Raw genomic sequence first — 16,730 nt, 5'->3', positions numbered from 1 at the left:
GGGATGTGCTAAATAACGCACAGATATGTCACAGGATCTCTGAGAGTCAATGAATATTGAAGACAGAGTTTCACTGTGAAACTGTGGTTGAACTGGCAGCAATGCATAACAAAATACAGCCAAACATTAGCTAAATAGAGACAGAGAGTTGGAGAGTTTGGTTTCTATCACCAAATATATGGTATTATGTAATGACGACCAAAAAAAAAAAATATTTTACAACAAAGGAACAAATTTTAAACGGTGAAGTTACGTGCTTTGTATATTAAAATACGCTGTGAACCTAAGCAAACGATTTAAAAAAAAAAAAGCTAACAGGGGTCTCATCCTGAAAATTTCTAATTGTATTTCAGTCCAATGGGATCTATGGATGGCCAGGAAATTGAGAGACCCGTTAGATCATACTTATGCAAATGTTATATACAGTGAAGCTCAATGGGTAAAACCAAGGATTTGCTAACTGCAGGGGGAACGTTGCATCGATTCAGAAAAGGCAGGATTTCATCTTATTAGAGACCACTACTCTCAGTGTGATTAGTCATATGTACCTAGTGGGGAAAAAAGCATCTGTAGAATGTTAGGTGATGAGTACAGTTTTAGGAATCTAGAATAAATTCACAAATCATTGCCTATCAGAAAGTACACAGTAAAACACAACTCCTAAATCAAGTTCATCTCATTTTTATATTTTATTATAGTAGTGAAAAACAAACATGGTGACAAACACATTTTAAAAAGGTTAATAAAAACAAATCCAATTAACACATCACATAGATATTTTTCCATCTGTATAGATGAACACAAAGCCATTCCAGCAAATTCTATTCCAACACCTTTAACAATAATAGTATCAATATCAAACAAATCAGCAAGCTAGTCAAGACAGTGAAGTACTAAGCTAAATTCCAAGCTATTAAACTTGTCCACCCAATCCCACTTGCGATTTTGGCACTTCTGCTTTATACTGAGCCACCTGAGGAAATTTCCAGAACTCCCCGTTCAGGCTGGCTAGCATATAATTGTAAGTGATTAAAAAACTTTGTGATTGCTAACACAGTGTCTGAGAGCAACAGTAGGACTCAGAATGATTAAATTAGAAGAATACACTCTGGAAACAAATTCTAAACATAGCAATCAAAGGAAACGGATGGCAGGCTAATTAGAAGCTCAAACTTAACTACAACACTAATTTCAGGACATCTCTCATTAAAATTACTTTTCTCTTTTGAGATACTTTATAGAATTTCTCTATTATTAGTAAAATCTTGAGAACATGTGCCAATACATTTGGAAATAAAATGGGCTTCTCAAGTCAAAGTGCAAACGTCGCAAAACATACGAATTGCTTTCTTAAATACCTCGTCTTTGAATTACAAGGTTCCTGTAAATTCTTCTGGTTTTTGTTCTGAAAGAGATGTAACCATTTCAAAACAAAGGAACATCATGATGAAATGCAGGTTTTATAAAACTCAGTCAAAAATACAGTCTGTGTAAAACTTGAAGAGAATTCAGCAAAAAGATTGGAGTTCACTAGTTTTTACTGGATTTACTAGCAAAAATAGAAAGATGGTTTCAAAAGAGTCATTTAGTGAAAGTAAAAATTCATTGTTCATGCAAGGTGACACAAGAGTAAGTTTCAGACAAAGCAGAATCTTGCGTTCTTCCACAGATGAAGTACAGCACAGTCTGCAATAATGCTTGCTCCACAACAATACTCAAATTTCACTTCACAAACTTGAGTTGCATCCGATTTCATACAATACTCAACGTCTATGCCAACAAGTTACTGCCACAGAGGTGCGATTATTTTCAGTGATGTAGATTTCATTTTTTGGGAGCAAGACAATTATTGATAGACCAAAAATATCCTACTGCCAAGTCACTGAGCAGGTGGACTTAATATAATAATGAAGAAGCAAAGAGCTTATCATATCCCTGCCTGGGACCCTCCATCTATAGAAAAAGACAGACAAGAAAAAAGGAACCACCTGAAGTAACAATACAGTGTATTCAGTGGCAACTCTTCAGGCGGTGATCAAAAGAACATATATTTTTAGGTCACCAAATTCGTTATGCTGCAGATAATGGCCAGTGACACTTATTCTTCTGCACACCTGGAACTGCACCTTCTAACTCTCTTCTCTCAAACTGACAAATTAAGAATTCCCAGCTGAAATACCCTGCTTATTCACAAGCACAAAGCTCACAGGAACAGAATCAGGTGCAGTTTTCTTTACATGCACACCTGCCCTAGCCACACAATAAACTCAGGCAGTGCATTCTACCAGTTAAACATAGGAGTTAGAACTTAAGCAGAAATCAAAACATAAAACCAAAATAAGGAAATGTTTGTCTCCCAAACTGGTTCATCTTACGTTCAAAATAAGACAAGCTGCAAAACTAGTAATTATTTTAGTGTGCAAAAGCTGTTTTATCGTAGGATTATTCTGACGAAGCAAGTATGTCTCACCACAAGCTATGGATTGGCGTCCAATAAAGTAAATGCCAACATTATATATACATGTACATATTTACAGGATTTGGGCTTTATTATTAATCATAACATTCTATGTTGTTCTCCTGCTGCACTTCTAAATATACCCGAAGCTATATGGCTTTCTAACATTAATTTTGAAATACATTATTTAACGATGCATTTACGAACTCTTAGCCTTTGAGGAATGTCATGAAAACAGTCCAAAATTGGCAGTGCAGGCAAAAGTCCTTCACCCATGCCTTTGGAAATATGAGTTCTTCCTTACTTTCAGTAAGGGACTGCTAATCCCACATTGTAGTTCTTTTCCTTAAAATAATGAAAAGATAGAGAAGAGCTAACAAACAGATTAAAGAAACTCCTTCCAATACGTTTAGCACCACTTCTCTACTGAAACAACAGCTGTGTGGCAAGTATGCTGGTTATTGAGATAAACTCATTTTTCACCTAGCCTCCCTACTTATATACCCTAGTATGGTGACAGAAAAGCAAGACAGTTCAGGCCAACCTAAAGTTAAAGGGGGAACAATCTTTCACCTTCAAAAAGGTTTTGGAGGCACACTCAAAATGATTCAAAGTTCAATTCACAACTCTACTTCCTAGAAGAAAGCCATTTTTTCCATGAAGGAAAAAAAGCGTTAAACAGCCTACCATCAAATGCACAAGAATTAGTGTATTTATATTGCAGCCTTCCATACAAACATCTCATTCCTCAACTCCTCCTTTATTCTAACAGGCAACTGAGTCTAAGGAGGAGATGAGACAAGATGTGTAAGGTCTTTTCTAAGTCCTGCTGACATAGACTAAAACTCCCACTGGGGATCATGGAAGTAGGAGAGCAGAGGAAAGAGACAGCAAATGTCAGGTATGCTTCAGTGTTTGAAATGTGATAACTAACCTTGTATCTTTCTCTGTTTTAGTCCTAGAAAAATTTCCTCATTGTCTGAGCAGAAGTTTATGGATAGTTCCGCTGCATAAAATTTGGATTAACAAATAGTACCCTCAATTATGTAGAGCAGGAAAGAGCTCGTTTTTCAATGCTAATATATAACCACATGCAAACACACCCCACTAAATTAGTAACAAATGTTCTTACAGATTTTGGCTGAGATAGGCTTTCTGATAAGAAAAGATTTTCCTTTCAAAAAAAGCTCAATTTAAACACTCGCCTTGTTCCCCTGATGTAATACATCTGAAGTTCATGCCCTGGTTCAGTCAAATCTAATAGTTTTAATTTAGTTTCAACCATTACTGGTCATAACGAGATGTATTCAAAAGGGTATTTATGTTTGCTTTATTCTACTGCATCAAAGTTAGGAAAACACATCTGGGTAGCGCACATTCTAGCCACACTGCAGACCAAAAATCCAGATAAACGTTTTGTCTAGAAGGATGACTAAGTAAGTTGGCCAAATATCAGAACAAATTCACTTTGATGTTTCAAGTTGGTGGAGCTCAGAAACATGACCTAAATTATACAGTTACATCCTCTGAAAGAGTAGCAACCATCGCTTCCTTTAGCATCTGCTGCCATAAAAAAAAAAAAAAAGCATTTGTTATGAATGATGGCAGAAATTAACACAAATAAAATGGTAGGAATGTAAGGAACAACCTTTCTCTGTTTTCACTCATATTCATGAATAGTTCATATTCATACCTTTTTCATGACCCCTTCCAGTGCTTGCCTCCACTGTTACCAAAAATGCCTTGGAGTCTGCTTAGGAGCCCATAGAGAAGGATGGCATTTCAGATTCACACTGCAGGTGCACACAGCTGAACTCAGACTGCATAGCCAGGTTCCAAGTAAGCAATGCCCTCAGAGTGATGCTGAGACACTTGTCAAAAATTAATTACGAAAATATATAAAAATAGATAAAACCTCGTATCAGGTGTAGAACTAACTTACTGAGCTCCATTGATTGTGTAAGAAAGCAGACAGCTGGCATGTTGTTAAATGATAGGACTGGAGAGAATTACTGAGCACCATTCCTGTGGGAAGAAGTACTAAAGAAAACCTGCTGTGCAATAAGAATATGAACCAAACATTATGTTCTTTTCATAATGGAAAATTCCTAGGGGAAAATATAAAAGAAAAATCATTTCCCAAAGGAAATAACTCCATTGCAAAGCTTACCATTAAAGGAACTGGAGGAAAAAATGTCTGCTACCCTCACAGAGCGAAGAAACTATGCAGAACCAGGAAGATGCAGCCTTCTTTTCTTTTGGAGCAAGTACAAGAACATAGCTGTTTAAAACAGAGTGGAATCCACAAAGACAAATTCTAAGATGAGGTGGCTAGTTTCCCTTAATGTCCTCTATAAATGTGGAGGGACCATTGCCTTTTTTGTTTCAATGACAGAAGTGCCTTTGACTCCAGAAGACCCTTCTTTCTCTCTATTGACTACAGAGGAATTCTAACTTCTCTAGATGAAAACTGCTGTTGTTAATCTCGCTCACCCATAGCATAACAGAGCAAACCCAACCTATTCAAGAGATATGCACAGATGATCTTTAGCAGTAAATACTGTAATGAAACATATGAGAAATAGTATGAAAGGGCAATTTCATCTCATTAGAGTCAAACATCATTATCAATAAATGCCCTTCCCTTAACTTCACTGAAATAAGAAACTGAATAATAGATTTTAAGCAAAAAGTTACTATGTTCTTAAGAACTCCAGGAGAGATGTATTCTTGTGCCACACCGCTCTATACATCAGGACCCCCTTAGAATTGTCCCTTCCTTATACAGTTTACCTTTCTTCTTCCTTAAAAACAGCTATAAAAGTTGGAGGACGTTACACGCTTTAATTTTTACAATATCAGCTAACCCTAATACAGCATCTGTAGGCATGAGTTAGTGATCATCCCCTTAAGTACTGATGAGACAGGATAAGAGTAAAATTTTTGCGACACAGTCATGAATGGCATTTTTTCCCAGTGTTCACAATACTTCAAGACAAAAGCAAAATATAGAGAACAGAATTTCATGTGATCAGAATGGTTTTTCAGTTTTCCATTAAAATTGAAGTACTGAATTCTAGTATGTCCTGTAAAAGTAAATAATTTTAAGTAAATTTCTTACATACAGTATATGTAGGTCAAGCTTCATAGTCTTTTTTTTTTTTCCACAAATCTAAAAACGTGGATTTTTGCTCCACAGTTGTTCTATAGTAAATACTTAAAAATTAAAATATTGACCAATTGTAAAAAATAAAATTGACTCTACATTAATAAAGGAAGAAATTTTCTTTAAGTTAAAGAAAGCTTTGTCACTGACTTCAGCATAACTGAGATTTAACACGAGGAAAAATCAAATGCAAAATGTAAATGAGATAGCAAAATACTTATTCCCCCCATATTTAATTCTAATTCTTAATCACATAATTTCATATATATATTAAAATATATAAAGATAATAAATAAGTACATATAATTCTTAATATATAATTTTATTCTTAAATAGCAATTTTCTGTGTGTGGATGAAACATACTCACCTGCTATCACTCATAACAACATTCACAGAAAAAGAAAACCTGCAACTACATTTAACTTTATCAAAGAGTTACCCCAATGTTATAATTCACTTGATAAAAAGTAGCTCTATATTAAATGAAAAAATTCTTTCCCTCAAAGTTAATACTTAGCATTTTCAGCATTTGACGATCACCACCATTATCAAGAGTTATTATCAGAGTACTGATGGACAAAATCTCTTTCAAAATGGCAAGGGGGTACTTGTGTCAGTAATTATCACTGCTAATTGGAAACTGCCCTCTTTCATTTAGTCTTTTCTAGTGAGTGCTCCTCTTATCTGTTTTTCTCCATGTGCTATCAGCCAGTGGTGCCTCTCTCAATTCATCTGCTGCTTCACTTAACAGTTTACTCCTCCATAATCACTTGTTTTCTTTTCAAGTATCTTCCAATTTTCAACATGCTTCAACTGGGTATTTATCAATTTATTTCTTTATTATCAATCTATGAAAATATTGCAAAGATTTTTTTTTTTAGTCATTTGATATAACTTCTAACAGTAGATGAGTTAGGAGCATACCTATGTATGACAGGATGTCAAGACACTCTTTTCTTTTAGCTTTGATGACAGTGTTTCACAGATGACATACCAACAGATTTTACAAAAAGGTTATTACCTGAATCTGTAATCCATCTAGCAGCTCTTTGAAAAGCAGTGTAATTTTAGCCCCCTCTCCTTTATCTTCAGGTAACCCCAATCTTCCCTGTCCTTTTGTGGTGATATTGCAAAATAACATTAATAACAAACAGTAGAAATGGGAGGCAAACTACACAGAGTTAACAACAATGGCAGTTACAAAACAGAATCCTGAACATACAGCTTTTTCCTTAACTGCTGCATAACAAAATTCAATAGCATATAATCAATAAGGAGTTTTATGGAATCTGAACATAAATTATTTTTTTAATAATTTAAACTAAACATATAATTAAAAGACTATAAATAAAAAACTCACATCTTTCCATAAATTTGTGTCATTATTGATTATATTATACTTCCACATAACTTCAACATAATTCCATTTCAGCCATTCCATTATTTTACCTAGCATTAATGTCAGGCAAACAACCTTACACTTGTCTCAGTCTTCCTGTAATTCACTTGAACATCAGCTTTACCTAGTTCTCTGGAACTGCCCTGTTTTGTCACTTCTTATTAACCTTACTTCTACAGGGAATTGTTTGCCCAAACCTTTAGAATTCTTACATGTGGATTCTTACATGAGGATTTTAAAAGGTTTATAGTACTGTTTAATATTTTCCTTAGTGACTACTGGAAACTATTACATCATTTGATAGGAACACAACTTTTCCCTTTAGATCAATGAAGAATATATATTCAACATTTCTGCTTCTTGAAATTACTATGTCTCATCACAGCTGGGAAAAAAAAAAAAAAATCAATAAAACACACTCCTAAGAGAAAGAAAAACATCTAGTATGAATGCATCAGTTTCAGGTAACTGGAACTTTTCAGATTCTTGAAGATTTAAATGCAAAATAATATTCTAACATCCCCGTGTGCGGAACAGCCCCTTCATACTGACCCTTATACACACATTTCAAACCCATCAGAAGAAAGCTGGAGGAAAAATATGCTATTAACTAATTAACTTAAATAGGCAGGGGATCAAGCAGGTTTCTTCTCTATTGTGCTGTGATCTTTTGTCCCTATCTTCTGTTCTCAATCTGCCTGATACTGCTTCGAGACACATAAATACCTCCGCGGAAAAGAAAACCCACACCTGCACTATACTTATTCCTAGAGCTTTTCCTTTAATCTGTGTCACAAATGTAATTACGACAATTGAAATAGTTAATAATATAATCTCTATTTCCTTCCATTCCTCTCTGCTTCATGAACATCTGATGCCACAAGTTCAAAGAGCAAAATATCAGCCCATTTGCTTTAAGTTAATCCAATAAACTAATTTACGACTCATTTTTTAAAGAGTTCACTTTACATACACAGAAAATGTAGATTTTATTAGCAGTGTGCTCTTAGATTTCATATGATGAGCAAACTATCTCAGTATGTATACAGATATTTTAGTATGTAAACACACTGTGAAATGTGTTTGAAAGCACCAGTGGCATTTATGCCTATAATGCTGATGTGCTTGTCAATTTGCTATGAGATGATTATGTTATCAAATAAGGTCTTGGGTGGCTGTATTTAAACTTTCCACTATATTTTACATTATTCAAACTTCAGATTATATTATGAAATCTTCGTGTAAACTGGAAGTATGCAGGCAGTGATGTTCCACAGTAACACAGCTCGCTCAACAGTTGTTTGCTTCTCAGTAAGGGTCAGATTTTGCTTATAATCTACAGTCCTCTACATTGGCTGGGACACTAATTTTACTCCGAATTTGTCATGGGAGTTAAGATTTGCAGGACTCAATCACTAAGGATTCCTGGGTTCTATTCTCCACAGCCAGGGAGAACACTGGATATTTTTAGAATAGGAAATTTTGAGAAAGAGAATATACATATTGTCTCTATATATGGAGAATATGTATATTCTATGTATAATACAGAAAAGGATATTTTTAGGGATACATCTTCACTACTGAAAACTATTCTCTCAAGAAAGCAATTAGCATTTAATTTGAGAATCTGTCAGGCAAAACATGAGACTTGTCTGTCTGGTCCTATTCGTAGTCATTTTTAGGAGTCAAACAAGTAAAGAGCTTTTCCTTATATCCAATTACAACGACTTTTATTGATATCCAAGTAATTAGTGATCTGACAATAGGTACCAATATACCTGTCAAAACAAATATGTTCCACATATTACCTGAATAAGATCCCCATAATTGAAAGGCTAATACATTAACCCATGGCACCATATACTATGCGGGTAGCAAGAAAAGCATATGTTTTTGTAACATCTTCACCACTTTCCAATCTTGTTCTGACTGCTTAGCAGCCCAAGAAATTATTTTAATGTAGAAATGCCCAATTTTAAAAATAAATTGGGCTCTTTAATCTTTTTCTGTAATACATTGTTTTAGGTTAAGAACTAATAGAAAAATCAAGAGCAATACACTCCCACCACTTTTTTTGTATCACTGATAGGAACACTGTAGCCTGAATTTTTTCTCATTCTAACACAATTTGTAATTGCTTTAGAATGCATTAGTTGAATGATCTTTAATTTGAATCATCAATCCAGCTAAGTTTTTATGCTGGTTTATTATATTTTGTAAGAAAAGCGCAAAATGTACAACTCTTCATCAGATAATTTAAGTGTGCAAAGAATTTTTTTGCAAAGAGGTCAGAATCTGTAGAACTCCTTACAAAAAGTTGTGATCATAGAGGACAATTTTACAAGCAATGGTCTTCCAGGCCCGTGAGATTAATGTGAATGGCAAATACATTCCTAACAGCATTGTTTCTAATTGGGTTTCTACCTCTTCTTCAAGCCAGTGAAAATTCTGTCTCCTTAAACTGACAAATTTTTACAGCCACCTGGTTCCGATAAACAGGAATACATCTACGTGAGAAATGTCAGTGAACTTCAAATAATGCATAGCGCACTTTGGCCTCAAGTCAAATGTACATGCAAATAAAGCCTTGAAATGGTTCAAGAAAGCAATTTCTACTGGTGCATATTAAAATGCAAATTGCAGGAGATTAGTTTAATAACTCACAATTGGTGACCTTAAAATAATTTGCTTCTAATCCACATTTAATTTAAAACCAAATATTTTAATAAACAGACTCTTTAACAATTGTCTTCCCCATCAAGATTTTTTCCCCTTTAACACCTACAATATTTTTCTATAGTGTTGACTTAATCACATTTTCCCTTCAATAGAAATTAAGCAAGGGCTGACCCAGTACTACCAAAGAAACAGAATACTTTTTGACTGAATTCTTTTCTCTCAATGCATCTAGCTGCCTTCATGCTTTCAGAACAACTTTACTACCTTTTTTTTTTTTTAATCTTTATCTTAGCTAACGAATTTGATTTAGTAAATATGTTACAAGCTCTTTGCATCTCAGGTGGAGAAGAACATAATGTCACTGGGCACATTTTCTTCTTTGTCCTAGTTAGCACTATTAAGACGTTTTTAATGAGTATTTTAACAAGTATATTCTTGATTACGCACCTTTATCTTAACTTGTCAACAAGCTCTGTTCCCCATGGAAACAAACAATAAAAGACTAACTTGACAACTTTAACAAAGGCTCTGTCCTTCAAAGACACTGGGGGTGAAGGAGCAATTTAATTAAGATAGGAAAAGAAGCTGCCAATCAAATTTTAAAACACCATTCATTAGATGGGTTAATAGATAAAAAGAGTGCCACAATTTCTGGAATCCAATCTCTTTCACTGCTGCAAGCAATACCTCACTGAACATGAATTGCTAAAAGGATTGACATAATATATTTTGGGGGAGGGAAGGACTAGAAATGTTCACATATGTAACTCTGGTGTGTTCCCCTTGGGCAAACACCTGTTTACGAATTGGGACATATCATTAAAAGTGACTTCACCTTCTTTTATGCTCCATGCCAAATTCAGTGCAACTCATTTGGGTTATGCCAGACCAGCATTCCATTCCCATGTTTTGGACAATTAATTGCAACCTTCAGTTTGACTACTTATCTAAGGTGTTTAAAACAGTGCCTGAAAACAGGGAAGAATACAGAAACAGCTTTCAGATTTTCCATCTAAAGAAATGGTGCCACTAGCTTATTAAATCAAACACACCCTCGAAACCTACAAATGAATGAGGCAAATTATTAAATCACAAAGTGTACAGCACTTCTCATTTATTCATTGATGATGTCAAGTAAATTTATAGAGGAACCTTTCTTAAATACCAAAAGATAAACAAACATGTCAGCACACAGTGGAGAAAACATTCTACTTTAAAAATAACTCAAAGAACTTTTTAGTCATCAACAGCATTTTTGCCAAATTCAGGTATGCAAACTTTTTTGAGAGATTTACATTTTGTAGGTTTTGCTGGAATTTTTTAACCAACTGTAAGAAATAATAAAAAAGTAAAGTGTCAATGTATCCATTCATTTGGACAATGTCATTAAATGTACATTGAGGAATGCACCACTTGGGGAATGAAATTCCAGTAGTAAACGCCATTTGGAAGTGTCCTCAGAGATTATCAGTAAATTGTGTAAATGTAAGAGAGGATCCAGTAGGAAATCCAGAGGATTGCCAGTAGGAAACTAAAGGGGTCTGTCCTGAATACCGCATTTCACATTTTCATTAGTCACCTACAGCACAGAATAAAAAATACACCCAGACAGCAACACACAATACCACATCCTGAGGACATACCAAAGAACAGGATGAAACCTCCAAATAATTCTGAGAAACTGAAGGTTTAAGAAGTTTGCTATTCAACAGAAGCAAAGAAAGAAAATTAAGTATTGCATTTAGGCAGAAATAATTAGCTGCATAATATAGGGGAGGATATGTCTATGGTTATGTAGCAGATCTGCAGAGAAGGATCTCAGCATTACAGCAAATCAAAATCTGAAAACAATTTAATGGTATTCTGCTGTTGCAAAGAAAAATCCACCAACAGGACAGTACCATGTATAATGTGTGATTGTGTGTGCATATGCAAATAAAATAAGCCTTTTATAAAAATTGAAAGCATTGTTCAGTTTTGCTGAAAATAAGTCACCATGAGAGGACTAAATGTTTAAATGAAAGACTCTGTTGACTAACATTAATCATTTCCGTGGCACTCCATACGTAGCACTTCCCTCTGGATTTTTTTTCTGCTATCTATGGCTAATTTGTTGTGCTGTTCATCAGGCAGAAGTTACTTGCAAAAAGGTAGAACGCATATTTGCATTTTAGATTAATGAGCTGGAGGGACACGACTAGATCCTTTACTTGTACAGCTTAACTGCAGAGTATTACAATAGACAGGAAATAAAATAATTTTTCTATCTTTACCCAAGAACTACACGAAGTATTCCTGAAATGGACATTGCACAAAAAGCGTTTAAAGCAAAACATTTTATCTTACTCTTTGATAGCAACCAGCACAAATATCTCAACCATTTTTTTTTCATAAAACATGGAAAATAAAAAAAGCCAACAATAACATTTTTTCCATCAAAACCCAGTATTTCTTTAAAAGCAATTTCATACATCATCTATAAGCTTGAGAATGTAATTATCCAAGATCTGTACGTCTGAATGTAAGACCTCTGTAAGCAACTTACTTACATTATGGATTTGAAAGACAGCACTAACACGTTGCAGCAATGCAAAAGAAATAAGGGGTCCTGTTCTCCAACGTGCCTGAGCTTTGTGCAATTGGTGCATTATGCTGTCTTGCAGCAAAAGTGACCTGAGACACTTATACCTAGTTTTCTGTAGCCACAGAAACCATGCAGCTAGTCCCAGGGGTACTCAAGCATGACCCTATATAGGGATCTCATGAGTAACTGGTATTTCTATATCCTCCTACAAGCACCTAAAAAAAACAAATCTAAGAAGGTAAGTACAGATGGCACAATATTCTCTAGCCACTACGTGAACGGGTCAGCCAGGTGCAAGTCAGCTCTAGCCCAGAAATTTTGCTGCTGTGCTAACCCAGTGAACTCGGGCACAGCGTGTCACACCACAACTTCAGAATTGCAGCATGGCCAGAATTAACCCATATCTGCCCGTAACAAATTACAGACATACCCTACCAAAACGAGAATTCTCATAGGATCATTTCTGATACTGAGACAGTTTTGTTGCAAAGCCAAGGATCTTGCCTAATAGATGTAATGTTGAAATGTAAAATATATATGACTACAGTCAATTTTATCTCACATCTCATCATTATTACTAGAGGAAGAAAGTGGCTCAGTGTTGAAAAACAAGTGCTTCAACTCTAGGCTCAACTGTCTCCCATCAATTCCTCATGTGCTAAATAACTAGAATAAAATCTCTCACCTCAGTCTCACATGAGAGATCAAAACTACAGTGTAAATTATCCAAAAAAGAACTCTGTTCCACCACATTTTTACCAAATTATATAACATATTACGTCTAAACAAACGAAAGTATAATATCCAACTTGGCTGATGTACAGCCATGTCTCCATCTGGCAATGGAGACATGGCTGTCCTACCTGTTTTATTATGAACACTTCATTCACATGTGAAACATCCTAGAAATCAAACAATTTATGCTGCTAAAGGTATTCTACAGTTATCTTTACAAACTCTGTGTTTTATATGCATACAAATATACACACACAAATACATATTTGCACACACTATATAACACACTACTAACTGTATCAAACCACATCCGCCTATCAGCTATCTAAAATAAACATGAGGAATCTATGCATTTCCTATACGCTTGCACAAAATCATCACGAATTTAAGTCAAAAAGTAATACAAATTTTCCTGATTTTTTTTTTCTTTCTAATTTTCCTATTTAACAGGGCGTACCACCTACACTAAACAGAACCGACCCTTTTCAACAAGGACCAAAGAAGTGTTATAATACAGATTTTTCAGAAGTGAACTGTGGCATAATGCAACTAATATGCATGGAGCACACTCTCTCAGGACTAGTACTCTGCTGCCAGAACAAGGGAGGCCCACTTATTCAGCTGACCTCCCATCCTGAGAGGTATTAGGACTCCTCCTCAAACTACCGCGTCTCAATCCTGGCATAACTCCAGTACAGCACTCATTTCATAAATGTGCTTTCAGAGCCAAGACATCTGCGTACTTCAGTGACATGCAAGTTATAAAAGGAGTGTTTATATCCAACTTCAGTATAATGTGAAAGTTTAGCAGCCACAAGACAGCTTTATACAGCGACTGGACGTTACTTAAAGGCTTCATTGTACTTCCAATGACAGTACTCAGCAAAATAACTAGAACTCTATAAATTAATTACACTTTCTTCTAATAATTACTAAACTCTCCTGGGTTTATATATAAGATGGCCCAAGCATCAAAAAATATGGCAGGAGGCCCAAAGACTGATTTAGCATTTATCCCTACTGACCAGTACTTCCCATTATCATTGTTCATTGCAGGAAACAAGAAAGTAAGCTTCGAATCACACAAAATGTAGTGCTGCAGCTGCTAAATTGCACAGCCTTCTGGGCGCGCTTTGTCCCAAGGGCCACTTCTCTGATGGGGTAACCTGAAGGGACCGAACTTCTTTCAGGCCCACGAATCCTATTCCTGACATGGCATTTAAAGCTTTCATTTCTGTTCCCCCACAGTTCAGTCTTCCTACATGTACCATTCACCCCAGTAAACTCAAACTAGCAAACACTATGTTAATTCAAAATATTTTCCCAGTGGTTTGAAAGGAATGAAAAAACAGTATTTTCAAATACGTGTCTAGCCCTTTCAGGCAATAATGGTACACACTGCTTGCCTACAATAATTAATTATTTGTCTTCCAAATAAAGCTGGACACACAGAAAGCAACTTATACTTGTAAAATGCATTATTACAGTGTTTTTAAAAAGCCATTGCTATGAGCTGAGATTGCAAATATGTTGTATTATCATTCATCATCATCTGAATCTGGGTGGAAAAGTCACAACTGCTAATAGAGATACCTAGATAGATACCATATTGGAAAAGGAATGCATGAGTAAGGATGGAAGAAAACATCTGAAAAAAAGCACCATTTGTACCTAATCTTCCATGGAAGATGCTCCATCATTCCCATAAGAACCATGCCTACTTTGCTTGTTACTTTCATCTAATGCTCCTGCTCTCATAGACTAAAAATTCCCATTTTAGATTCTTCAATCCATAGTTTATTAAAATCTATAGTGAAATGTATAGGTGTACATCGTTAAATAAGTGAAGAATAGAGTGGTGTCAGGACTTTAGTCATTTGATAGAATAACCTACATCATCTTTGCTGACTACAAGTTATTTTATATTTTAGTATTATCAATCATACTTCCCTACTTTTGCTTTTCCTTTAAAGCTTTTAAGGCCATATTCACTAGGACTTTGACTCATTTGCAGTAACAAGAAGAAAAGCAGAAGGATGCAGTACCAGTTTGGAAAGGTTTCCAGATGCTTTATTTCCTCAGAATAGCCAGAAAGCACATTCCTCTTCTCCCTTTCACCTTACAGATTCCCACTGCTGCTTGCATCTTCCCATGACTTTCTATACACATACCCCAAATTCCCTGCCTGGTGGCTTTCACGCTCCCCTGCATAAATTTCCTTTCACTGCACACATTCCCATGTACTCCAGAATTAATATTTGTCCAATACACCACTTTATCTCCTTAACCATTTACACTCTCAGGGACAAATATCTGAAGGGATAAAGCAGCCTCAATATAAACATTTTACACAGACTGAGATTTCATCATTTTTATCAGGTAACATACGTTTAAATTTTAATCATAATTCTTAGGAAAGTCTGTCATTAAACATTGCCAAATAAAGTCTTTTTCAGATGTTTTACAAATTAATAAAGATTTGACAGGTTGCAATTTTTTTTCTCCTCGCTTCACTGCTTGTCAGACAGGATGGTAAACTTTGTCTTTTCCACAAACAATGAAAGAAAATCCCCATCTTAAATGTGTAACTCAGCTCCACCTTAATTGCAAAGCTGCAACTGGCTCCTTAAAATGTTTTATGCCCTTTCTAGATACGTCCAGTGCTAAGGCACGTGCAAATAAATTAGAATTCTTTGAGAATACAATATTTAAATACAGTACACAAAGCTGCTTCTGTGGAGTTGGGGTCAATACTCAATACATTACATTTTCCAAGACAGCTCTACTGCCTCTTTTCCATAAAGCCTTACTTGTAGAGGGGGGAAAAAAAAAGGCATTTCCCTGTCAAAGAGCTCATCTGCTAGCACTGCAATGAATACGACATTTTTGACTACAAGATGAATGTAGTGTGAAATGAACACAGGTATCTATGATCCTCCCAGCTCTAACTGCAGTTGTGTTATGAATATTTAAATAAACATCTGGATTCCCTTTAGAATTTAGCTGGGAAGGGAATGCTATGTTGAGAACAGTGGATTGGGAACAAGGACTCACTTCTTTCAAATGCAAAAAATTATTTGTTACATGGTTTCTGTATCTCTAGTGAATATAAAAACATACCTACGTAACAGCTTGAAAAATATAATTCACAGAGAAGTGTAGAGTTTAACATTCTCATTTTTCAGAATATTCAGCAATTTAAAATCTCAATGCAAACACATAGTATTAAAACTTTCCAGTAGAATTTTCAAAACTATTCCATTTTCGAACCCTTTAATTTTGTGGAGTTTGAGTTTTGAAATGGTCATGCTCTCAATAGGGAGAATACAAAATCATTTAGAGAGCAAAAATATGAAGAGTGGAAAACAATGATTCAAGTGAAACATTCATTTAGCTTAATTTCAAAATGTTACCTTTCTAATTTTCTCCTTTAGTCTTAGAAAATAGAAATCAATTTAAATTTCAACATGAACAAGAAATCTCTACATATGCTCCATATAGAAAATGTTTGAATAGAACATTCTGACAACTACAAATAATTCGGAGAACCTGGAAACTGGCTAACACTAGTTACCAGGCTAACTTTAGCGACTCAGCATTTTCCAATGAAAAAAATATTTTGTCAAAAAAAGATAAATATCTCCAGAGAAGACATACAATGCACTCCAGAATAATGAATAATGCTATTTGCATAGGGGAAACATAAAA

General features: G+C 35.1%; 1 protein-coding gene across 6 annotated transcripts in view; it reads right to left on the bottom strand.

Annotated features, from left to right (window-relative positions):
• The window catches only part of BBS9 (Bardet-Biedl syndrome 9), a 304,742-nt gene that overhangs the window by 174,195 nt on the left and 113,817 nt on the right, over positions 1-16,730 (bottom strand). Inside the window, exon 20 of one of the 6 annotated variants that reach the window (XM_054193658.1) lies at positions 10,597-10,671. The exons of the other annotated variants lie outside the window; for them this stretch is intronic. Coding sequence (XP_054049633.1) covers positions 10,660-10,671 — 12 coding nt within the window. The 3' untranslated portion in view covers positions 10,597-10,659. Of the gene's footprint in view, positions 1-10,596; positions 10,672-16,730 lie in introns of those variants that run through there. 6 annotated transcript variants of the gene reach the window in all.

The sequence above is a fragment of the Rissa tridactyla genome, chromosome 2 (assembly GCF_028500815.1).
Source record: "Rissa tridactyla isolate bRisTri1 chromosome 2, bRisTri1.patW.cur.20221130, whole genome shotgun sequence".
Taxonomy (NCBI): domain Eukaryota; kingdom Metazoa; phylum Chordata; class Aves; order Charadriiformes; family Laridae; genus Rissa; species Rissa tridactyla.
The sequence above is the reverse complement of the archived record's forward strand: the minus strand, read 5'-3'. Positions and strand labels throughout refer to the sequence as shown.